This window comes from Diprion similis, chromosome 6, assembly GCF_021155765.1.
Source record: "Diprion similis isolate iyDipSimi1 chromosome 6, iyDipSimi1.1, whole genome shotgun sequence".
In the NCBI taxonomy this organism is placed as follows: Eukaryota; Metazoa; Arthropoda; class Insecta; order Hymenoptera; family Diprionidae; genus Diprion; species Diprion similis.
Window position 1 is genome coordinate 20,944,855 of NC_060110.1, and position 25,457 is coordinate 20,970,311.

A 25,457-nucleotide genomic window follows, 5' to 3' on the forward strand; every position below is an offset into this window, starting at 1 on the left:
TCTGACTCTACGTTGTGACATTACGACACTATTTGGTCTCAACTTGACATCATTAGTCTCGGATTCCTAGATTAACCACAAACGGGGTTCCCGCTCTACAGTTTCTGAACTATCAAATTTTCGGAACGGATTTTATCACAGCGTTGTTATGCAATCAGAGGCATGTGTATCAGGTTTTTATAGAACGAGATAATATGAAGACTGCACTTCGGGCTTTGTCAAGTTCAGGAATATTGTCTGAAATTTATGAAAGTAACGTTTGGAGATTGAGAAAAATTTGAATTCACGAGTGCAGAAAAATGTCCAAATTCTTGACTCAAGCATATTTCGATGCTTTCTTTTCTTCGAGATAGTCCAGTTCTGGAATCGAAAGCATGTGCGTTTGAGAAGGGGCCGAATGTTCCCCGGTTCGCGAGTACAAAGGCCTTAAGGCTCAAATTGCGTATCAGAACGCGACCCACATTTCCGGCGAGTGGTAGTCAACCTGTTGTGGCCACACCGCCTCTTTTCAGTCCCCTTCTCTCTCGGTCTGAGAACCTGAATCGAACGTACCGAAGGAAAAAAGGATTCGAAAGGAACCGAGCAACGCACGTGAGCAATGCAGGCACCAAGGTATGCACGAGTGGAACAATTATCTCCTAGAATCGTAAATCAGCCCGTATACCTGCGCCTATTAATCGATTATTATCATAAACTATATTATATACTTTATAAAAATTTCATCTGTTTCTGATATACAGCCTCTTGTTACGAAGAACCGGAGGCCATAGCCATTATTCAAGTGTATATATGTACGTGACCAACGATCGACTCGCAGGTTCGCCTGGATTTTCTCTCATGCTAATTCGATGTATCACGTGATCAAGTCTGTCCACCCTGTTTTCACCATTGGTCAAAAGTCAAGACGACTGTTACACTTGTCCTCTTTGTGCATTGAATTCCGAGGGAATTGCGCAGCTGAAGTGGTGGACTTTGTCGAAAAAGTGGAACGCGCATCGAGCAGTGGAAAAAGAGGAGAAAACCGAGGCCCTGATTTTGCCACACGCATCGCGTCTTGTGGCAAGGAACAGTCTAAATCGGTGAGGATGAATATGGGTCATGAAATGACGCACAGATGATGCACTGTCGGCGTAAAACTGACACTGGATATTATTTTTAGATTCACGTTCACCGATTACTGTACTCTAGAGCTATCCAGGTTCTAACCCATTAGCCAAACCTCAACTCCAGTCATCCGTTCATCGGTATTTTATCGGTTATCTACAGGTTCGCCATTAGCGAAATCATTTTTGAGGTGATAAATGGTAAAACAGACTTCACGAAGACTTGGAAGCCAAACCCAAAGCCAATGTAGTTCCCACAAGTTTTCACGAAGACTTCAAAACTCGTTATAAGTGGAAAGTATCCAGAATTTTGCAAAACCCTGCGATCAAAGGAAAGATCGTTACGGACTTCTTCATTCGGGTTCAGCGATATTTCCATACCGACTCGGCGTCAATGTTCAAGTTTGGAGGAAATGATGAAAAGAGACAAAACGTGCGTGCAGCAAGGCACTTCCGAATCTAGATCACATCAGTAACGTTCGCCTGAAAACCAGCTGAGCAAATCGTCAGAGGATGAGCAGCTGCAGCGTTGTTTGTAGCGGTGTGTGCTTATTCCGTACACTTAAGTATACACATCGATGCCAGTAACTCACGGGTTGAAACGGGCTCAAAACTTTTTCTGTAATGGGTCAGGTATAAGTTTATGCCCGGCTAGTCGTCGCGAAAACTGGTTTGCTCGCCTGCAACAACTTTGCGATGAAACTTCTTTCGACCTAAACATAGCAAGTAGATATTTGCGAAAGTGACCCCCCCCCCCCCCCCCCCCCCCTTCATGTCGAAGAGTTTATGATGCAGAAACGCGTAAAGTTGCTTGTGCACTATACGTCATGAACACGGCACGGAAAATAGCGAGCCAAGTAAAATAGAAGAAGAGAGTTTAAAACGGTCGTGAAAACAAAGTGGCTGAAGCGGCTGAAACCGGGTCTCTGTGGCATCATCGTCGTCGCACAAAAAGCGCAGAAACTAGGCTCGTATACACCGCGTGTTCCAACTCGAAAGCAAGAAACATGGACCGTCGACAAAAGCGATGAAAGTACGATCCTCTGGTCACGTGACCGGAAATCTTAGTCGGAGGGTTCAGGAAGGAGAGCGTTATTACAAAGCCCGTCACACGCAGGTACGTGATCATTGATCCTGCGGGTGCTAAACGACTAGGTAAGGTGTACCTCTCTTGAAAGTTCCGAGTCGCATCCTTGCAGAGTCTCTGACAAAGTCGGCCCTTGGGATGCCCGACGACTTATCCTTCGACCCTTGCTGCCCCATTTTCAGTTAGGATAATCTGTCGATTATAATTACGGGTCACCCGAAGTCCATGGCCAGGTAGAGTCCTTTTTCTACCGCGGTGTCTCTCGGGTTCTTGCTCCTTCAGGACTGAGGAGAAACGCTCATCCGGTTAGCCGGGTCCGACGTCATCTCTTTGCATATGCTTATCACAGAAATAAGGTTCCAGGTCTTTTCTCCGAAGGTCTGGAGACGGCTTTTAATATTCAACTTCGGGAGCTTTGACACACTATATGTATGTACATACAGACCTACTGTAGCTACGAAAAAATAATCCTTCGGCAAGGGGGAAGGTCTAAACCTGTTTTTACGAGTGGCTGGGTCACATCCTGCACTCTGGACTTCATGTTATACACGCCACGCACATGATCCGCGACTGCGAAACGTGCTCCCGGCTTTCGATACTGGACGAAATCGCACTGAGTAATTGTACTCTCCTTCAGGTAACTCTACATCGTCTTTCTCATTCCGTTTCTCCTCTCACAATAAAATCCGTCATCGAAGGCACTAAATTACTATATTAATTAACGATTAGCGAGGGAGCGTAGCCCGCGCTCAACGGTAAGTGAAAACGTCCTTGTCCCCGAAGGATGGCCCGAACGGCCTAGAGTCCTGGCCGTGACCTTGGGCCGGGAATCGCACCCTGTGCCCTTATTCTCGACTCCTTAAAGCCCGGTCGCGTTGTTCAGTTACGTAAGGCCGACGATGGACTGAGCGAGCAGTACCGATGGTCGATGGCCTTGGGGGGCCCACGTGGTCACCCGGTGCACCTGTTCCCGAGAAGGAGTAGGAGGAGGAGGAAGATGAAGAGGGAGGGAGGGAGGGAGGGAGGAACGGCGGTGCCGGAAATAAACCGGCGTGGCGTTGACCCGCGTCGTCAGAATGAAGACGGCGAACAAAGTGCGGGAAGACCGACGTCAGTGGGACTCGAGATCAGGACGAGATGAGGAACTAGAGTAAGAAGAGGAGGAGTAAGAGGAGAAGGAGGAGGACGTCCGCGCCGGCGACGTCCCGACGACCCGTCGACGGTCAAACGCGGCACTCTCGTTGCGCATACTCGCGTCGCCGGCATCCACGCCGTGCCGAGCTTCGTCGGGGACTGTCGCAAGTTCGCTCTCTCGACGTCCTCCTGGTTCTCCGGACACGCCGACGCCGACGCCGGCCGCCACGAGAGAGCGCCCCCGCCGGTCTCTCTCCCTCCAGCACTGGCGTCGGAACCCGGGGGATACCGAACCCCGTTAATGTCACGACGCCGGCTCCACTGACGGAGGATCGATACCGACACCCTTACCCGTGACTCACCCTCGCTTCACGACCCACCCCAACCGAGCATTCTCTTGCTCAAACGTTACGCCGAGCGCACTGCGACGTGGACACACCCTGTGAGGTGGAATTTTTGAGAGCAAGTGTTACAGTTACCCACACGTTTGGATCTAATTATTGACCCTTTGTTTTACAAAATTATTAATTGACGGTACAAATTGTGAATTTTTCGATTGCTAAAACCAATTGCTAGATGGTTAGATACTAGAATTTTATTCTTTTGGCAATTTTACAGAACTAAAGATCAAACAGATACAATTAAAACAGGTCAATAATTGGAACAGGGTCAGTGAGTGGTACACTTACCTTACGGAGTTCTGGTACGATTTTCGTGACAATATAACCCAAACTATCAAATTGATTGCAGAAATTGTTCTACTTACAGTAGAGAAAACATAACATCGTTTACCGTGACCGTACAATTTTCTGACTTTTATTTCTCCCTTTTTTTTACGATAGATTACAAAATTCCGGGTCTATTATAGGGTGTCCTATTACATCACCACCCTGACACCTTACAGTTACCGTTTTGAGTCCCCTGGTCAAATTAAAAGGTCGCACGTGACCAGGCCCCCTCGTTTTTAGACTGGCTGATTATGGGGGACTATTCATTCGTTAAAAGGACTGGTATGTGCAGATTGTTTGTCGATATTTGTTTTGCCGATGGAACAAGATACCAATTATGTAAGCAGTGATGTTTTTCAGGAATAACTCGAGGAATTTTACAAGAATAGAGATGAAATAACAAAAACACTTGTTATTCTTATAATCTTATTTGGCTAAAGAAACTCGTATTAAATTGAAGTAAACATGCAATTTTCTATTAGAAAAAGTAAATGACGATATCGCACAGTTCGTGCGTCATTAGTACATCCATTAAGATAGAAAACAGGGTTAATGGTTCGACATATCAAGACTAAAATTCTTGAAACATATACGGATTGTGATCTTTTTTTACGGCCACTAATCGCTAAATTAGTTAGCAGGAAATTTTAGTATCCACAACCGTGCATGATTTTAGTCGCACAGTAATTGGTGCGAACTAGTTAGAGTCGATGTGTTTGTTCCATCGTTGCGGGAACCAGCCGTAATTCAAGAACGTGACGCAACTCCACAGAGCGATCGATGTTACAGTCCAATATAAACTCCGACTGAAACGCGTTTGGAATAATTCGCCGTTCAATGTCTCTATTCTCTTTTCTCCGGGACCACGTAACACACCAATAGAGACGCGTGTAACGATCCTCCGCACCACGTATTCAAAGCCCGGAGAAGATTGCTGTGGAACGAGAGAAATTCCCAGAGACCAGGATAACAACCGCACATGTATTGAATGGCTGCGGCTTTGTTGCCGAGGAAAAATACCTGCCAGAGACGAGGATGGCCCAATGGACCTTGGCCTTCGATTGCAGGCACTTATCGCCGGTGCACACTTGGCACATGCATCTCTCATTCGGATGCTTCACATCGACTTGCTTTGCTCTTTGTCCCATGACCTCAAAAAATCTGGCGAAGACTTTCCGTCGAATATGCGGCGATCGTTGTACCTTCGAAAGTCGGTCGATGATCAGGAGAACCATTTTCAGATTATTCCATTCGATACGAGAAAGAGAAAATTTCCAAATGCAAGTTTGAAAATTATGTTCCAAGTTTTTGTACAGCAGTGTATCGATTGTACGTCTTCAATCCTGTCTTGTTGGGAAACGTTCAACGCTGAGGAGCTCGCCAGCATTCAATCGGCACGTTACTTCCAGTTCGCTGCATTCTTGGAACGTGTTTAACTACAGAGTGAATCGCCACTATAAGAACGAGTAACGGTTAAACTGCATGTAAAGGAAGAGGGGCAGTTTTTCTGCACCGACACCTCGACGATATCCAGCAATAGTAACAGCAACGCGATTCCAAAGATTAGTGATAAACGCTACGAGGGTTACGGTTGGAAACGACATATAGCCTTGAAGACAAAGTTGGAAGACCTTGTCGTCTCCGTGATCTTTGAGCGGTCTTGAAGTCGCAGACATAGTCGCACGAGTTCGAGTGTTCTTTAATCTCCTCACGTAGCGACAAGCATCAGCAGCAACGACGGTGCTGACGTGGTAAATTAATTCTTATTAATTCATCTCCGCCTCGGTTTTACGGTGACCATTTTATCCGGGGCGTCGTCACCGGATCGCCTCGAGGACGACGGAGTTATACCAACCTCGATTTGAATTTTAAAACGAACGGATGTGCTGCACCGGGAACCCGTGGACTGTGTCGTAACGATTTCACGGTCCAACGTCTCGCCCTGACGTCGAACCACATTTTCTTCCAGCATCGCAAAGTCGCCATTTACACCCTCCGCTAATCGCAAAAATTATTCTTTTAGAAGTCGCGGTTTGGTACAGTTTCAGACTGAGGTAAGGCATGGAAGTACACTTTTCAGCGACGCGATGTACGAAAGTATATTTTCAGCAAAGTAATTGTAATAAATTACTTGAATGATGCGTTTCTGACATGAGAACTGTGAGAGAGAGACCCAGTTTACCAGATTATGAATGTACTCTGATTCACTCCTTTATTAAATTTCTTCCCAAGTTCAAAGCACTTACTCGTCTAATAATAAGACGGTGAGTGCTCAATGCTAAGAATATAAAGCTGCATGACAATGAGCCTTATCTTAGTGCATATTGCAGCAAATGGGTACAATTATAAAATTGCTTTCAAGTGTAGCAATAGCGAACTGAATATTGTTCAGCACTGTATGCATGAATTTAAAAAAATTACAAAACTAGACGAGGGTTTGTATTTGTTGACTTTAAATCTTTCCTTGTGTGCTAAATAGAATTTTCATCACTTATCACAGGACTTCGAATTACGAAGTAAATTCAATTAACTTTATAATTCAATTACTCTTTCAACTTCCAATCTCTAGACTAGAAAAGAAATTTTCAATGAAGTACTGTAAACAGAATCGCTGAATTCAAAGCCTCGATTAAACGAAAGATCGATTGTTCAAAAGTGAAGAAAGAAATCACGCAATGAATTCGGACCACTATAACTCGTGGATCCAAAATATTTCTTACTGCAGTAAGAGCTTGAAATCTGGGTTTGAAACGAGTTAGCAGTCTATCGGAAGAAGAACGAAAGAAAAAAGTTACAGCCCAGTTCTAAATATAACATGAAATTATGCAGAGTCGTATGATCATATGCGTACAGATATATACATTATACCGTGATATACTGTGCAGTATATATGTATATACAATATGTACATATATGCATAAAACCTCTGCAATCTATGACGCAGAATGCGACGGGATGTATCTATAGATAGTTTATTGTCGTTTAAATTGCGAACAAATTTCTCCGCCTCAGCTTCTTCTCGCCCGAGCAAACTATTACGGTCGATACGAAGTCTAAACAGCCGGGGAGCAAGCGCTACGCCCTTTTATATCCTGCTAGCAGCAGCTGGTTTCCATCGTCGCAAAAATATAGCAAAAAAAGCGTGCTAATAATGGCTGCGGCAAGGGTGCTTGTATAGCTTGACTTCTGCAGGCTTGGACTACTACTCGATGAATAACACACGTGCATGTAACCACGGATGGATTTTTCCTCCATCTTTCCTTCTTCTGTGAAATTTTTAAAGCGGGAAAAAACCGTTTGAAAACGCGAATGTAACGATATTCGTAATATGTAGTACAGAAATGAATCCGAACAAATCCAAATAGCACAAACTATCAATAATTTCCGAAAATTTCAGTGTAACAATGTGACAATATGTCCAACACGATTAAATTCTGATGTTTCTTATCCGATTATTATGTTTTCGAATCATTTCGTTTAGCATCGAGATCTTCAAAGAAAAATGTTTACCCATCGCCATCTCCAAAGAGGATAGAAATAAATTCGTGTCAATATTACACAACCGATGTTCATCTGAAATTACATGATGTAAAATTGTTTGCCAATGTTTTTCAAACAATATCTCGGAATTTGTTCAGCGAGCAAGATGCGCCCAAAAATATGAAATTCGAATAAAAAACAGTAAAGTTAAATCGAATTTATTTTGAAGGTTCCAATTATCGGATTATTTCTCAAATTCTTGATGTCTTTTTTCACTGAAAAAAAAAGAAACTCGCCGATAAAGCATTTTTGCGATTAACGTAATCCATTCGATTCGATTTCGCACTACGTAAAATAAACGATTGACCGGCCGTGGCTCCCAGAATCATTTGCCTGACCTCCGCCTTTTGAATTCACGTAATTTGAATTAATGTCACCGTCTAATAAACGTTTGAAAGACGGCCGGTCTCAAATCAAGGCTGCTGCTTTGTTCGCCTACGCTGCTGAATAATTCATCGTGAAAAAAGTCGAAGAGAGGGAAAAAAAGAAAAATAGATCACGTTGATCGATACGAAATTATCATCAGCGATTTTAATCGAGCTCATACGTCCTGCAAGTTTTAATCTTGCACAAATTTTTTCCTGTGGTACTTTTTTTTATATACAGTCGTTAGTTTTTTTTGTTTTGCTTTTTTTGTATTTTTTCACGGATCAATCCAATTCGACGATCATATTCGCGTTATGGTATAACTAATGCAACTAATATCGTTAACAATAATTACAGCTGAATAATTGTCGGAATTGAATGCGGCTAATCAGGCCAACAAATAGAGCAAAATCGCATTCGAGGGATAATTCGAGAACGGAATGCGTCCGCAATACAGTCGTCAGACACATACACGCACACACACACACACATAGACAGTATCGAGTATTTCCGAACCATGAATGCACGATGCTTTATACACTAGTAAACGCGTGCAGGTATTGAAAGCTTCGCTATTTATATACGCGTCTCGTCTCAAAATGTTTTGGGGATGAAAAGAAAAATTGGAGGAAAAAAAAAGTTGACGATGCTTAAAAATACGTAGGATGATTAATAAAGTTCAGATGTAACCGAGGAAAAATTTATTCCGTCGTCGAGATGAAATATCGAAGTGATGCAGTGATTCAGTTTCCATAAATACGAGAAAATCTAGCAGGATTAAGAAAAGAAATGGACTTCCTTTATTTTTCTTAACGAAAAATAAAGTAGCTTAAAGTTTTACCATTTCAAAAATTCGGGAAAGTTTTTACTTGAAATAAATTGATAATCGATACCGTGTTTAAAGCAGATTTTTAGAATATATTTAATTTTAAGGTAAAGAAATTTCTGTGGAAAATAAAAGCTGAGCTTTGACTCGGGCTTCTAACGACGAGACCTGGACGGTTCAGCTGCTGAGTTTATTTGCGAAACGGCTAAGCAAAAAGCATTAACAGTAGCAAATATAGACGAGCTATCCCGACTGAAGAATTGTGACGGAATCTAACGCTCGGCGGGAAGACAAAAGTCCGGAGACGTCGACGATGAAAAACAAAAGCGAATTTAAGGGGTCAGAAATCGAAAGAATGTCTTTAATCGTCTGTTTGGCCGCGACGCGGCGACTTTCCATCGAGCAGAGGTATAGCAGACCAGCTTTAGAAAGAAGTCTAAACCGGAACGAATTTGGACGATGATTAACGAGCCGAGTGAACTTTGAGGCGAGTGATTGTATTTTTTATTCGCTATACCTTGACAAGCTGACAAGGGTCAAGCGGAGCATTGAATATTATTTCTAGATAAGGCAACTAATTCATCTTAAATTCAAATTTCGATATAGAATAATTATTGAGACAACGATTATTACGATATACAGTATGATTTATATTCTCGAAAAATATGAAATTTATAAAAGCTTCGTTACGTGTAATACATGTATGACGTGTCATGACTAATTGCGATAGAAAGAGAAATAAAACATTCGAAAATAATTCGCAATGATGATTTTTAAGCTTTTATACAAATAAAAATAATAACAGATAAATAAAAATTAAAGCTACTCGCACAGCAAAGCGCGATACTTTTGAATTCGGAAAAGTTTACTGACTCAACGACGCACTGCTTTAATCCACGATCCAAAATCCATCCTCGCAAACGCGAACGACGAGACGCGTGTAAACCGACCTCGTTTCCGTGCAAGAATCGACAGTATTTCCGGTCGCTGAACAAGTAAACTCAATCAACACATGTGTTATAGTTTAATAAACAAACATCCGTCGTCGTAAAAGAAACAACGAATTTGACGATTTGTAAATTAGAACAGATTAAGCAAGTTACCTTCGATAAAAATAAAATGCGCGTTGTAAAGTTTTCCGATTCTTCATCAATTCGTTCCCATTATTCTCCATTCGTTTATAACAACACACACTCAATTGTTCTAGCTGTAGTAAATATTTATGACTCACTGGGGGCACTGCTGATGTCACTCATCGAACTGTGCACCGAGCTTTGCGCAGTCTCCTGAGTAGGCGAAATCACATCCTGACGTCCTCTGGTTCTCCTGCTGGATGAAGAGACAGAAAAATTAATCGCCATCTACCATTTCACGTCATTGAAATCCTGTCCCCATAAGATCCCGAATCCCATTCTCCCCTGACTAAAGAATCGATACGCACCTCTTGCTCTTCGTGGAGTCTCCGGGCGATCGTCGATTCGCCGTCAAAGGTGGAGGACCGAGGCTTTGCAACACCCTTGACTTGACCTCCTTCCTCGGTGGTCGTGACCTTTGCTCGTTTTTCCCGGCTTCTATCTTGCTCATAACAGCGTCCCACCGTCCACCCTTCCTCGGCGTCCTTTGCGGCCGTCGTGCTTCCTTTTCGGACTCGTCTTTCGGTCCGGACTCGATCATAGCCTTGATCTTCGAGACGACGTTCCGCTTGGGCATCTTGTACTTTTTCAAGGGCACCGGATCCGACTTGTTCAATGCCTTTGCCGGCGGACTCTGATTTTGAACCTCGATCACAGTCGCCTCTAAGGTACCAACCGACGTGTTCGAATCCACCGATGTGTTCAAATTGCTCGCTGGTACCTGGAAAGATAATTAAAATAATGTCAGCAGTGATGCCGATCTTTTAAGATTCAGGAAGAAACTGACTACAATTGTCTGAAGTAAGTGAAATCGAAAGAATCTGCTATGCAAACCCAACAATCGGTAACTGGCCCAACAATACATTATATTCGTTCCTCACCTGTAGATTATCCGTGATGATTGGCTGCTGAAGTTGTTGCTGCTGCTGCTGCTGTTGATTGTCGATCAAATGAGGTGACGGCTGGCTCTTTTGCGACTCTGTATCAGCGGTGTCTGGAGTCTGACCTTCGCTGTGGGGTTCCTCGTGTTGTTGATCGTCCTGCCTGCGATCGAGATCGGAATAGATACCACTGGAGTCCATTTCCTCGCCAGTGAAGCTGGGACAGCGTCTCCCACCGGGGGCGCAGAAAAGTGTACCATCGATGACCTGAGCCCTGCGATCACCGCGGACGATCTCCTCGTGGGCGTCGGCGTCGCTCTCCGTGAAGAAGTCCGAATCGGTCATAGGATCGGTTCGAGGAGCTGGAAGATTCGGTGGCGGTGCGACAGGCGCCGGATCGGCTCCGCGGCTTGCCGGCCTCGAGTTTTCGCCGTCACCCTGGTAGCCAGCCTCGAGACTAGTGATGCTGGTCACGGAGGTGATGAAGCTGACCGGAACGGTCCGCGTTGGTTCAGCGGGTTTCGGGTCGAGCGGAAGATCTTCGGGGGACGGTGTCCGCTCGCTTGATCCTTCGGTGGGTCCGCCGTCGACGGATGTGGGGAGGTCCGACGGTCTGGAGGCGGACGCCCTCGTCATCGCGATCCTGGAACCCCCGGAGCCGGTCAAGTTTTCGCAGGACGGAGTCCTCGAGCACTCCAAGGCCATGCTGAACTCCGCCATTTGGTCTGGCGTCAGTATGCCCAAGCTCTCGTCGTGCTCGAAGGAGTTCTGCTTGTTCAGCATCAGGTAGTGAGGAGCCGGCGTAGCTTTCGAGGGAGGCGGTGCTGCCGGAGGCGTCAATTCGTCCTCTTCTTCGGGGACGTTCAGACCCAGGAGACTGTACGGACCGGAAGTCGGACCCAGGGTGATTTCCTTTGGCTTGCAGGAGATGAGTTCTGGTATCAAGGGCTCGTCTAAGGTGTTAGTGACCTGCAGAGTCCGGTCGGCGAGGCAACTGTCGCCGATATCGTCGATCATGGTGACCTTCGAGTCAAAAAAGTCGAAGTTCCTCGCCGAATCGTCAGTCGGGTTCGAGGACTCCTGGAGGATCGACCGATTCGTCGTGTCCGTAGTTACGGTGTAGTCGATTAGACAGCTGTCGTTGACGTACTCGATCTGACTCAGGCGCATGGAGTCGTAAAAAATGCTCGGAAACTCGGCCGGTTCTTTGCTCATTAAACATCCACTGACAATGCTGGCGCGAGTGGGGATTCCCGGCTCGATGAAGTACGTGTCGTTTAGTTCGTTGTCGTTTTTCACTTTGTCCTCAAGTGTCGTAGGGAATAAATTCGTTGCCGGATTATTGCGGGCGTTAATTTCTCTGTCGGGTAACGATATGGTCCGTGAAAAAGCGTCGATGTTCTCGATGCCGTCGATCAAAAACGTCCCGTTCGAGGCCTTCTGTTCCTTGGTAAACTCGGCCTGGCCATGACCAGCCTTATCCCCGATCAAGAAGGTGTCGTTCATATCCTCGCGGGACAGAATTCCACCGTTCTGTTTCGCGACGTCGGGACTAAGGCCTGCGATCAGGCCGGGTTTGTCGAAGGTCAGGTTCTTCGATTGGGCCCCATCGTTGGGCTGGTCATTTTTCCCACATGTGTACGTCATTCGTTTCGTAAACGGTGCCTCGACGACGGGTGATTTATCGGCGTAGAAATTCGGCACAGTCGTCGTCTGCTCCGAATCGCCGGAGTTTCCGTTTACCGTCGGTTTCACGTTTATGAACGATTCGTTGAGCGTAAATATGGCCCCGGTTGGTTTCGGCGACGGTTTGCTCAAATTCACCGTCACGTCGTTCACCTTATACACTGCTTGACGCAGAAGAGCATTTTCGACCTTGTTAATTAGGTGGGTAATGTTCTTTACGCCCGTAGAAGACTTTGGCATCCATTTGTTTTCGGCTCCTGCGTCTGACGGTAGAGCAGAGACTTCGTTAATTTTTGGCAGGGACTTTCTCCCCTCGTTTCCCGTCGGTGAGGCTCCATTCTTCTTCGAAACACCCGCATCTGCAACTGACTGAGTCTTCTGCTCCGGCGACTTTGACGTTTCGACTTCCTGCGGCGCTGGTTTCGGCTTCGCAACGGTTCCGGTCACGTTAAGGTTCGTCGATTTTGCTCCCGGCGAGACGGTTGCTTCGTTCGTCGAGGGGATCGACGGCTTCGTAAACATCGTTGGCAAGACCAGACGATTACCGGGTGGGATTTTCGTTTTCGAGGTCGGCGATGGAGTTTTAGACTTTCCATCCTCCTCATTGCGGACATTCTCCAGAGGTGAAAGCCCGAAGGTTTCGTCGAAGGCTTTGGCACCTGAAATATTGAGCCGGAATCGTTAAGCAAATTCAGTCCGAATGGTGCGTTGTACAAACGTTCGAACTTAACTACACCCAGAATTTTCCATAAAACATAAACGCCAAAAACTCGTCTATCGTACCCGTATTCGAATGAACAAATGGCGTCGAAGTGACGCAACCCTTGTCTGCCAAGTAGAGGCTCTCCATAAGCGATTTCACCGATCCTCGTTGTCCGGCATTCTGTGGCGTTACAGGAATTTCGAATCCTGCAACCTTGTGCTGGGCGACTACCCTGGGCTTAGGAAGAAACGAGGGCCGGATGGAACCCGGCATCGGTATCCTGCTCTCTCCCGCGTTCTGCAACGAAAACATCATCAGACGATATTCAGTCAAATGTGAGAAAAGGCGACACAGTTTATAATAATCACAGTCCATAAAGTGCATAGTCTATGGTCGACAGGTTTATTTTTCAAAATAAATATATAAAATCAGAGTGAGATACTTTCTCCCATATGTCTTCCCGTCTAGAATTAACCCCCGGTTTATTCATCTCTTATACGTTATAATATATGCCAGAACGCGTCACCAAAAAACCCTTCCCAGCTGCTACATCTGACCGAGGTTCACTTTTACGCCCACCCGGACTTTCTTTGGTGGAGTATTTGCAAGCGACGTAAGCCGTTGTAGTGCATGATTCAATCAACGTTCTGGATCTCGGTTCGCGGTACGTAGGAACCCCGAAAGATAGCGAGTGCGTTCGTTGCCCTTGGCCCATCTCCAAATAATACGAACTGCTGTATCCGCGGGCCTAAAGTTCCCCTCGACGATGTGCACCATCCGTGAATCACAAGTGCCCGACTCTTGGCCTCCTCCTCCTCCTCTTACGCGACACTCCGCTAATCTAATCTTAGCCAAAAGCACGAGACTTTTTGCCGCGTCACGTGTCGTACCGTCATTTCTTCATCTCGAAGACAATGCGCCATAGCCTGCAGCAGGTACTATAATGGGTACCTATAGACATTGTGGTATCTATCAGAAGAAAAACGTCCAAGAAGTCACTACTCAATCCAACACCTCGACAGTGGGTTTGAAACCCCGTCACCAATCGTGGAAATTATAGCCATTCCGAGTGTCAAAGTGGGTCAGAATTCAGGGGAGGGGGGAATAATGCGCGAGAATTGCATCGAATTAGCCGTTATTCTGCGAGTGAAAAAAACACATACGCAGAAATAGTTCTTTCAAGGGGGTTTATATTTACGACCGTAGTGCAGTTGGGTCTTTATAACGCGGTTTGCATATTTCGAATCGCAATCACGTGTTAGGCTTTAAATCAACCGTTTGCACATTTCGAGTCAGGTTGAAATATGAATTACAGCAGGTTGAACGAGCTTGCAGAATGTTGTCGTGTGAATAAGAGAACCTCGCGATTTCTACTTTGAAATGAACAGTGAGCCACAAAGTTTACGCTATAATCCAGCTTGTTGAATCCAACTGTTACGGGAATTTAATTTGGCTCGGGATCAGGAAACTTTGACCAAGTTTACAACCCTCAGTTCACAATCACCAGGATTCAAATTAGGTCATATGAAACGACGTATATGTTTTTTCACGTTTTTTTTTCTTCATAGACGAGTAATAAAGCTCGTGGCTTTATTCGCGTGATTTTACTCGATCAGACATTGAAATCAATTTATGATTTATCAGGCAGGATAATAACGTATTTTCCAATTTCTCAAAGCATTGTAGCTTGAATTGTAGGTTGAGACGGATCCAACAAGTCATTATTGACCCATTTCTTATTTGGAAAAGGGACTCCCGGCTCCAGAATCCACTTGTCATACTTTTCCATTTGCAAATCCAATATCTCACGTGATCGGTTCATCGAAAATAGGTCAACCTTCTCTACGATAGTTGGACATGAATGTTGTATTCATTTTAGATATTAACCGCGTTGTTCTACATCAATTTTACGCCTGATCGACAGTAAATTTGGCAAAAATATAAGCTGCACGAATTAATTTCAACGAAGTAATTTGCTCACCGTATACCTACTTACGGTATATAAAATTACGCGTTGTGGAGTAAAATTACGACGTAGCCTGAGCATTTATCGATTGAGGGGTGGTTAACTGTAACGGCAAGTCGACATACTTATTGTGTACGTCAAGTAAACGGGGTTGCGTGCATCCCTCGACAAGCGATGTACACCAATCTGTCAGTGTATTGTGTACGATTCATCAGTAACGATTGCATGTATACACCATATAGTAAATAAAGTACATACGCAGCGAGACACGTTGCAATTGTAATTTATAGGAAAATTCCTGCAGTCTAAATTTTCCGACCGACAATTTTATTGCGTTGTTTGGCCTTCGCCGTCTCCGAAATTGCGTTTGAATGTTAAATCGGCCGTCTTTAGAGCAAACCAGAGATCCGTAGTACGCAACGATCAGGAACCACTTGTTACTATAACGAGGAATAAAAATCCTGGTGCAACATATCGATGGATGAGAATTACCGCGCTGATGCAAACCCCTTGAACTCCGATTTCCGAATACACCTATATATGCCTGCAGCAGTATCTTATAATACGCTGCTGTAACGTAGGTATCGATTCCCGATATCCGAATGGGCCGTCACGGAAAGTCTCTGCAGCGAAAAGCTGAGAGAATTTCATTCGCCCGTTAAACAGTAAGCTGCCACAGCAGGCTTTCTACATCTCAAACCATAGGAATTATTTCGCGTGGAATGTATAACGCGAGTAGTGAAGAATAAAAAGCCCCTTTCGAGCGGTCGATGATATAGAACATTGAATGGCGACTTTCTTCGTCACCTGAGCCACTTTTCCATCGACCGTTTATTGCTATTATACACTCGTTCTAAATCGCAATATTTTAACTTTGGTTAAAAGAAAAACATTCACAGAACTGTCCAAGTCCAACAAAAGGAAAGAAAATCGTCCGAGATAGAACCACTTGACAAAGAAAATCTCACGATTATGTGCAACACACATACATATGATAGGCATGTGAAATGCAGATGTAACGATGAAAATTAATCTGACCCTGTCAACTTGACATTACACCAGCATGGAATTAGAGCCGTGCAATTAATGGCTCTGTTGTGCAGCGCTGTGGAGTGGAAGTTTGCATCCTCGAAGAGAAATTACACGTATAATAATATCTTCTTGTGTTTAGACGCGGGGTCGGATAATAGACTGGATTTTATTACAACGGCGGAGGGATATTAGGTCAGACTGTAGATAACAACACGAGCCGACATGCGACCACGACTATTTCTATCCATTCCTATTTTTCTCGTAGTCTCTTTTCTATCCACCGTTTTGCTTTTCTATTTTTCAAGAGACTTTAAGAGCTGACTGCATCTCCCGACGCGTTTGTTACGACATCAGGGAGGAGCTTGGAATCGGGATAAATCCGAATCGTTGAAATCTTTGTTCGAATTAGTTCTTCGTCACGATTATTGTAACTAATTATAAGAGAGAGAGAGGAAATGAGTATGAGCTGAATTTTCAGGACCATGACCTTCATTGCGATGAATAACACACGGGGACGTAGGCAAGAAGCTGAGATCATTACCAAACTGAGTAACGGAATATGTACAGCGATGACGAGCATGTGTAACAGCGTAAAGCAACTCGACGGTACTGTACTTTATTAAGCTTGAATTTGCGCTAAATTATCCCGCCCACCTGACCGACCATCATCGCCCTGCAAACTCACTATACAGTTGCGGGATTTCACGCCTCAAACAATCGCAAACTTCCACAAGGAAATCGTTTAAAAAAAAAGTCGGACGTCCGAAACACCTTGAAGTCGGATTTAATTAGGGTGGAAAATCGATGCGAAAACTTCAGCGATGATTTAAGCTCTTCGCGTCAATGAACTGTCGCGTGGTGACGACCGACGACGTAGATCGATAATGAACAAAGCTGGTTCAATCAATAAAGCTATTTGCCAATTCAACGAAACTCCCCAGTCAGCACGACACAATCACGTGGTCGCGACCAATGGGCAAATCGCTTTTGTCCATTGTACCTACAAACTGGGTGACTGCACGAATGTTGTAAAATTGATTGAACCTCGGATGACGTTTTTTTTCTTCCTCGACATGCAGAGATTATAGTTACGGGTCTTCGACGTAGTTCGGTCGTCGAACTCTAAATTTCATGCCCGATTCATGGCTAATGATGCGATAAGAATGAAAAGGGAAACAAGTTATAATTTGTCGAAGACATATTCAACATTCGTCACAATCACGTCTCTATCATTTCTTTCACTGATTGTGAATTTCAATTTAAGTATTAAGTAAGTGCTTTAATACACGCCTGTGTTCAAATGGAGGTAAAGTTACTCTTAAGGCAAGAACAAAAGAAAAAAAAAAATGAGAAAACCTTTCACTCTCTCACCGCTCTTCGCCGGAGGTAAATCTCGAAAAAAAGTGAGAAGGCAAAAAAGGAATTTCTCATTTTCCAGAGTGGTACGCGTGTATCCGGTGACCTTGAGTCTATACCAGCTACCAGGATACTGCCGCTTCGTTCTGACTCGTTAATTGCACCAAAAGCAGGAAAGCACTCGGTACGACTTTGCTCGCTTCCACTAAAAGCTGTACAGCAGCATCAAGTGTTGTAGAACCAAGTGCGAGTCGAGCCACAGACCTGAGACCAAAAAATTACCCGAGGAACGTATGCACGTGCATACTGTGGAAGATTCGTCGTTCGAAAGGTGGATTTTCCACATGAGATTATGTCCACTGCATGTGCGCGACGTGTTTTACATTCGTTTGACACCAGCTTGTGACTCTTCACGGTTCCCTAACTCTTGACGCATGTGCGTGTGCATCCTGCAGACTTCCATTCACTTTTCTAGTCAGTCCAAGCGTAAACCCTGCATTTGAGATAAGAGCAGTATCTCGGCATGGTTAGATTTGTCGTACTTGCAGTACTGGATAGAGTATAATTGTACACAAAAGAAAGTGCTTCGCAGGGATATAAATTTACTGAATGTACTCGTTACGCAAGTCTGCACAGCTCAAGAGTCAATCGATAAGACCATGATTGGGTACACGTTTCTAACACCAGACCCAAGAGGATCGCAAGACCTCGAAAATCGCATGTCTTGACTTCAACTTCCCGAATAGACTACTAAGCAATAATGTTTGTTGTATGTGATTCAACGGTAGCAATTGACTAGTGAGAAAATATTATCGTTGGAATGGAATCGTTGCATCAATACCAGCACTCAATTCATTGCGTAATTTCAATTTACAGTGGAGGTCAGCTGTCAGGAAATCGTTAAACCATTACTCGCACATTCATCTTTCTTCATTTTTTACTACAGGTAGATTCGAAAGTAGTATCGCAAATCTGCGGATCGTGTCTGTGTCATTTTTTATCTTTCAATTCTAGAAGAATTTTTTGGTTCAATGCGTGCGTCGTAAATGCATTGCATGTATATATTACTACGACAATACGAGGTCGGAATTGGAAGGAATGCACTCTTCCTCTCGCCAGAGACGCCCCGGATGCTGCGTCTGTATTACATCCGCGTTTCCGCCCAGCCGAGACGCATTTCGGTATACGCTTTTTATGGTAAGTACGTTATTTTATGTCGACAGAGGTGCGAAGGATCATGAGCACCACAATCATATCCATAATTCTTTTCCTGAACACATTGCAGGCAACTGATATCACGTCTTACCATATGGATTAAAATTTTCGACCTTCTCGTATCATCCTGCATCACGAGTCTTCGTACCATGAAGACAAAATTTCGAGTACCATGGAACCGATTACATTCAAATCAGGCGGATATTGGACGAAGGCGGTAATCTCGAGTGTAAATAATGCACGTCCGATAGAAATACGTACCATATTTCCGAGAACATTGTCGTCACTTTCAGTCGCAAAAGTACACATCCAATTGACCAAAAGTCGTTGTACCTCAGTTACACACACTTTCTCTAAAATAGCCAAATACTCCGACCTCATAGGTTTCTCCTAGAACGAAATTTCTCACTGATTCAAGGACAGAGGAAAATGAGTCCACGATGTAACACTACATACTGGGTACATAGACAATGGTTAGTACACCTTAAAGCGCACAGTGTGCGGATGATGGAAATAGGACAGCAAACGAACCGTGCATCAGGGCAACCTTCAACGCGGGACTTGGCACCTGACGTCATCAAACCCGAACAGACAATAGAACCAAGAGTTTTGAGTATCGGAGCAAAGGGAGAAGCGAAGAACGACGAGGCCTACCGAGCAACAAACCAGTCAACCAACCGACCACCAACACGGATTCACGGCTCGGTGAACCCATAGCCCACCTCGCAACTTCAACACCATGTTCCAGGTGGGATCAAACGCTTCACCATGACGCGGAATCAATTATACATACGCTGTTTATTCCCTCTTCTTTATATCGAACGTACCATGTACGTACCATGATCAATAGTCTGTTGGAACAAGAATGAAGGAAAGGAAAGTCGTTATCGATGAGGTGGTAAAATCCATGAAGATTCCATTAACTGTCTCTTGTTACTTATCGAATGATGATTTTTTCATGAAAACTATTCCAATTCCTCCATAAAAAAGTAATGTTTTTCATGTTTGGTATTCCTTTGTTGCTGAACACCCAGTCGTTGGAAACGGATGAGCTTTTGGCGCACGACACATTGACGGATCGGACGAAACCGAGAGGGATTTAAGGAACAAGTTGGTGCCGAGGATGGGACAGCCGCGTAGCGTATCTGGAACGGTTCATTGTTGATGGCGGGGGCGTATCATCGATCCACTTATACCGAGGACGCGTCTAAAACGCTTCGCGTTGCAGAAACTACCGGGGTTGATGGTGCAGGTGGAACTAGATCCGTGAATTGAAATGAGAAAGAATGTTAACTCGAAAATTTTACCCTCTCATGTTTAAAAGTTGCTGCGTCATGTGCGATGAGCGAAATTTGATCACAGAACTTGAATTCTTTCCCGATGTATGGGGATTGGAGGAAATTTAATTTGGCCCACCGCATGACCCCCGGACCGAGGCTTGATACTTCGGTTTTAAGTAGGTAATTCTAGATCGTACGAAGTGTCATTGTACCGCATTGAATACCGGATTGATGGGCAGCCGAGGAAGCCTTTCTCCTAATCTAATAAACTGCAAATCGCAGAATGGTGTGCAGAGTCGACAGGCATATTGTTATTATACGGCGTCGAGACTGACCGTAAACTGACAATGAGAGAGAAAAAAGGAAGGGAAAAAACTGAGGAATGGTATGTAGAAGGAATTCAATCTACTGATCAACCGGGGAATAAAATCATTAAAAGAAACTCCGAACCGACGAAGCATCGAGCGATGGTTCTACTTTTTAAAAGACAAAAAATGCCAAGAAATTGAATATCGATCGATGCACGCTAATCGAAATAAGCCGTACGTTGGACGTACGAAAAATAATGATCATAATCACAACAATAATCATGATCAATACAGCATGCCAAATGTTGAGCTCATAGCCAGGGGCGGCTGGTTTAGCAGCTGGCTACGTCATCGCGACGAATAGTCCTGCTCTCAGATCCCATTAAAATTCGCATCTTTATCGCGGTGTATTAATTTTTCAAAATGTTGAATGCAAATATAATTACACGTTGAGTATGGAGTTACTATTTAATTAAAAGAGGATGTAATACCTCTGAAAAAATTTAGTAGATACGTAAACCTGTCACGTATAAGGAAGTCATCAATCGTGCTTAAATTTGATCAGATTTGAATGACAAGTGATTTTTATTGAACATTGATGAAAAACGTAAGTTACTTAAGGTTTGTCGTTGATATATTGGACAGCTATATAAAATTGATAAATCCATTGAATCGTGTACCTGAACAGTATTTCTGGGATAACGTAGCAGAGGTCCTCCTTGCAGATGAGCAGGAAATTGTGGTTAATTCGTGGAAACGTTGAGCTGGCGAAATCCGTTTTCCGAGATTTTATTTTCAGATAAGAAAAGAGTCATAACACGTGCGTGACTCTGAGTCGATACGAACTCCAGTCGACCGGTCGCCTTATGCTCGAATGACATGAAACGCACGCTTGGTAGATACTGATCTTGAGGCCACGGGCTGCAGAATTTTGGGAGAGTCTTGAATCCTTCCCAGCGGCTTGATAGACACGAATGACAACGCCAGGCGTTCCGGTCCAGAAATTCATGAAAGAACCAACGAGCCAAGAAAGATTCTTGTCTCTGTGTAACGCAATAATGCTGCGCCGTTCCTTTGTCGTAACATTTCCCCTGACGTTTTTATTTACAGGTATCGAATCGCGAGCGAATGCTAATCATAACTGTTGGGAAGAAAGAATAAACAAAATCGAAAAATTAAGCGAGAAATGACACTTTTGAAAAAATACCGTAACCGTAGGTCAAAGTTTCGGATTTTCCGAAAGTGAAAACGAAATTCATTTTTCTCTAAGATTTACCTGCCTCAGAAAAGGAAACTTTTAGACTTGATGAAAAGTTTGAAGATTATCTGTAACGAGGTATTGATCAATGTTCGAAGTCTTCCATCAGTCGAAGGAAGGAAGGAAAACGACAAGGCAAAACAGCTTACCTACATCGTGGTTTGAAATTGAATTTTGAGATTTTCCCTCAGCTAGATTCGAACTTCGGGTTTAAATATCTTGCCCATGAAACGGTCAACAGTATATTCCCGAGGACTTTCGGTTCTTGACCTCGCTCAAGCGATGAGCAAAAATGATCCATGGACGGTGATCTTGAGTGAGCAGGAAACGTCTGATCCTCCGGTTGCGTCTACGTTCGTTCAACATGTAAGGAGAGTTGTTACGCGGTTTGAACGTGAAACCACACAATCAACGATGTCGTCAATACACGGCACGAAGGCCATAATTGCGATTCTTTCCATGGAAAAATTCATCAATCGCGATCTGTAATCGTGAGGCGTCAATCTCTCACGTAAAGTATCGCACTTCCACATCCACAGACACGCGTTGCGTCTATCTCCATCACCTAGCATCGGTGATCGTTACGTCAGCTTATATACTTCGTGACCCATTCGAATATCTTTGAATAGATCGCGCAGCTGCGGAGAAGAATAAGCCAGCCGTTGCTGCACGCTTCGTAAATTCCAGATATCGTGTACCTGAAATCCCGCCGCGAAAATTGCCTCGAATTTTCTCAGACCGGAAACACAAGTCTAGAACAGTTTATTTCGCGGCTCAGAAAATCCAGAAATCAGAGAAAAAAAATCGGAGCGAAACGGAAGAAAACCGAATGTCAACTTTGTATGATAATTAAGGTCAGAATCGTACGAATGCAGAATTTTATTCGATCTCTGAAATAAGAAAACGATTCAGGTTTTTAGAGAAGTTGGTGAGCATAAAATGGAAAACTTTTTATTGGCTTTATTTTTTTCTATACCAAAATTACGAAACTATCCTACGTTGACTATTGAGCTATGAAAGTCTCTTTGAAAATACAAAGCTAGAAAATAAATTTATACACCGGAATGACGACCAAAAGCTTTTATATATATATATATATATATATATATATATATATATATATATCGATGTTTCTTTTCAAATCTGTGTAAAATTATAAAAAATCCAATATATTCTTTCGATTTCATTCTACGATGGCTCATTCTAAGGTTTTTAAACGCTTCGAATCGATTTGAAATAAAACATCGATATCGAAGCTAATATTTATGATCGCAGTGTTTTTTCTATGCAATCACGATATTTTCGCAAAGAGAAATTCTTGTAGCTAACGAGCATAGGGATTTGGCGAATGCTTAATTGACGAGTATCTCATAATAAAATTCATAAAGAGTATAGATTTTTGGCAGACCAATCTCCTCAAACTCGAAAGCGATCGCGGTGAACCCTTTTTCGGTAAATTGTCTGACAATGAGAACCTCTGGTTCGAACCCATGCGGGATGAATGCGCGTTGAACTCTTGGCCTTTATATATATGTACATATATGCGGAGGTACGCTAACCCCCAGAGACTCGGATCCTAGGCGAAAGGAATCCTCCGTAGGGCGTTATACCCTGCAGGCTGATTCACCAATTGCCCTATAAAAGCGACCCTCCACCAGGATTTCACACAGCTTCCTGGGCGAAAAAGGAAGGGTTGACATCATGCATAGTGCATCGATAAATATATATTAGGGTGATCTTAAATAGGGTTGTTTTCGAATTTTTATGCTCCCAGAGGTTTGAACGTTTTCAAATTAATTAACAAAAAAAAAAAAAATCCTCAAAATTTCACCTCCCTAACTCAACTTGAATTAACGCGGAAAAAACGTCTTTTGCTTTTTAAAATTTTATAAGTCGTTCATGAATATACAGAAAACAATAGAAAATACATATTTTTGTAGAGAATTGAAGGCTCTGACGCATGAAATTTGTAAATGAAAGCGTTGATATGTTAATTAACGTTCAAAATTTAATCAAATTCGTTTATTAACACACGAACGCTTTCATTTACGAATTTGATGTATCAGAGATTTTTTGTAGAGACTACAATTCTCTATAAAAGCATATATTTTCCATTATTTTCGGTATATTCATCAATGATAGATCAATTTCCGCACGCATGTTCTAGTTCTGAGTCTATCTGACATTCGATAATACGAAACACAGCTTTCTCTTGTATCCAATGAAGAAATGAAAAAATAGAAAATTAGTCTCATGTACAAAGATAAAATTGCTATTCGTGTATCCTACGCAACTCAACTTTTTCATCCTTTTTGTACCCCGATAGTCGACGCGTAGTAAAGTTGCAGAATGAAAAAATCGCGCTGGCAGCGTGAATCGATCGAGTCGAGTTCGATGCAGGTGCGTATTGATTAGATATATAAGTTAAACGATGCATTATGTAGTCATGCAACTATCGCACATACATGTTTCCAGCTGCGTGATTATGGCGACCACACAGCATACCGAAACGTAGATATAGACCAGGTACATTATGGTATAACTGCAATTGAATTCGCGGGAATTCGAACCACACGCTATATATATATATATAAGTTCCAATTTGCACTTCACACCGAATGTTATACATTCTCGAATGCATGATCGAGGATAATTTTATCTCCAGGATCATTAGAGTTGAAAATCAATAGAATTGAGAATTCTCACGTATTTTCTAATCAGTCTAGTAAACAATTCGTCCCTAATCAGGCGAGAGAAAAAGTGACGTTGCAATAACTGGATTCATAAATTTTCGAATTTATTTACATCCAATGCGATTTTGAAGAAATTTTTTTGATTTGTTTATTGGATATTGGATTGATCGGATTGGTAATTTATGACGATCGAAAATCGCGAGGTAAAATTGAAAGAATGTATTTACTCGATCAATTGCCTTCTCGTCGTACGTGGAGATACTCTGAACGTACGCTTTTATGGTTAACCTTCGCCGGCTCGCAAGGCTTCTGAAGTAAGTACGTAAAGGCGACTTAAACGATCTAAACTATGCGCGTAGGTGTCTAGTTTTTACTGGCTGGTTTTTATAGCCCGCGTTTCAATCGCGACAAGTTCGCCTGGTTGGAAACGGTATTTGCGTCGCATCAGGGCAAGTTGTACAAGTTTTTTCCTGATAGGTGCAAGTCGTGCCTTTCATTCATTCATCATTCGTGTATAGTAAATAGAATAAGGATATTGTGTAATACATGCATCGTCATTATTTGTATTCGGCTAATGGAATTTAAACGAGACGTTGACGAAAAAGATTGAGAAAAACCTTTGCACACATTTTGCTGACCTCGAAAAATTATTCCCTTCATTTTGACTACAGAATTTTTGAATTTAAAAATTTTTTAAACCATTATCGATACTCCGCATTGTAATATTTCTTATTAACTTTCACCAAACGAATATATAGGTACAATTTTCCGATTAAACGCTTTCTGGAATTGTCACATATTTGTCAGGAATCTGACTAATGACCGAGATACATAGGAAAGCATAAATTTTCGTTGTAAGACATGGTGCAGAGATTAGGAAGTGTTCCAATCACTACCACACGATAATTACGTATATAGATTATAGGAACAAAGTGTGGTAAGAAAAATCACACGACATTCTTACACATATACGTATCTATAATTACTGTCGTCTGATAGTAATTATATACTATTATTTTTCCAAGAAATATATATGTATAAGATAAAAGCAATCGTTTCAAAGCAATTTATTATGCCTTCCAGGATATAATTCTCGATATAATAAGTCGGCACATCAACGCGGACACTCGCGCATTTGATACAATGAATTATTCAAGTTGAA

General features: G+C 43.0%; 1 protein-coding gene across 5 annotated transcripts in view; it reads right to left on the reverse strand.

Annotated features, from left to right (window-relative positions):
• The window catches only part of LOC124407041, a 61,129-nt gene that overhangs the window by 24,174 nt on the left and 11,498 nt on the right, over nt 1-25,457 (reverse strand). For 4 of the 5 annotated variants that reach the window (XM_046882837.1, XM_046882840.1, XM_046882841.1 and 1 more), the window contains exons 3-6: nt 13,268-13,484; nt 10,799-13,143; nt 10,226-10,638; nt 10,016-10,113 (exon numbers count right to left, since the gene is read on the reverse strand). In XM_046882837.1, coding sequence (XP_046738793.1) covers nt 10,016-10,113; nt 10,226-10,638; nt 10,799-13,143; nt 13,268-13,484 — 3,073 coding nt within the window. The remainder of the gene's footprint in view (nt 1-10,015; nt 10,114-10,225; nt 10,639-10,798; nt 13,144-13,267; nt 13,485-25,457) is intronic. The other variant, XM_046882838.1, reaches the window with a different exon arrangement.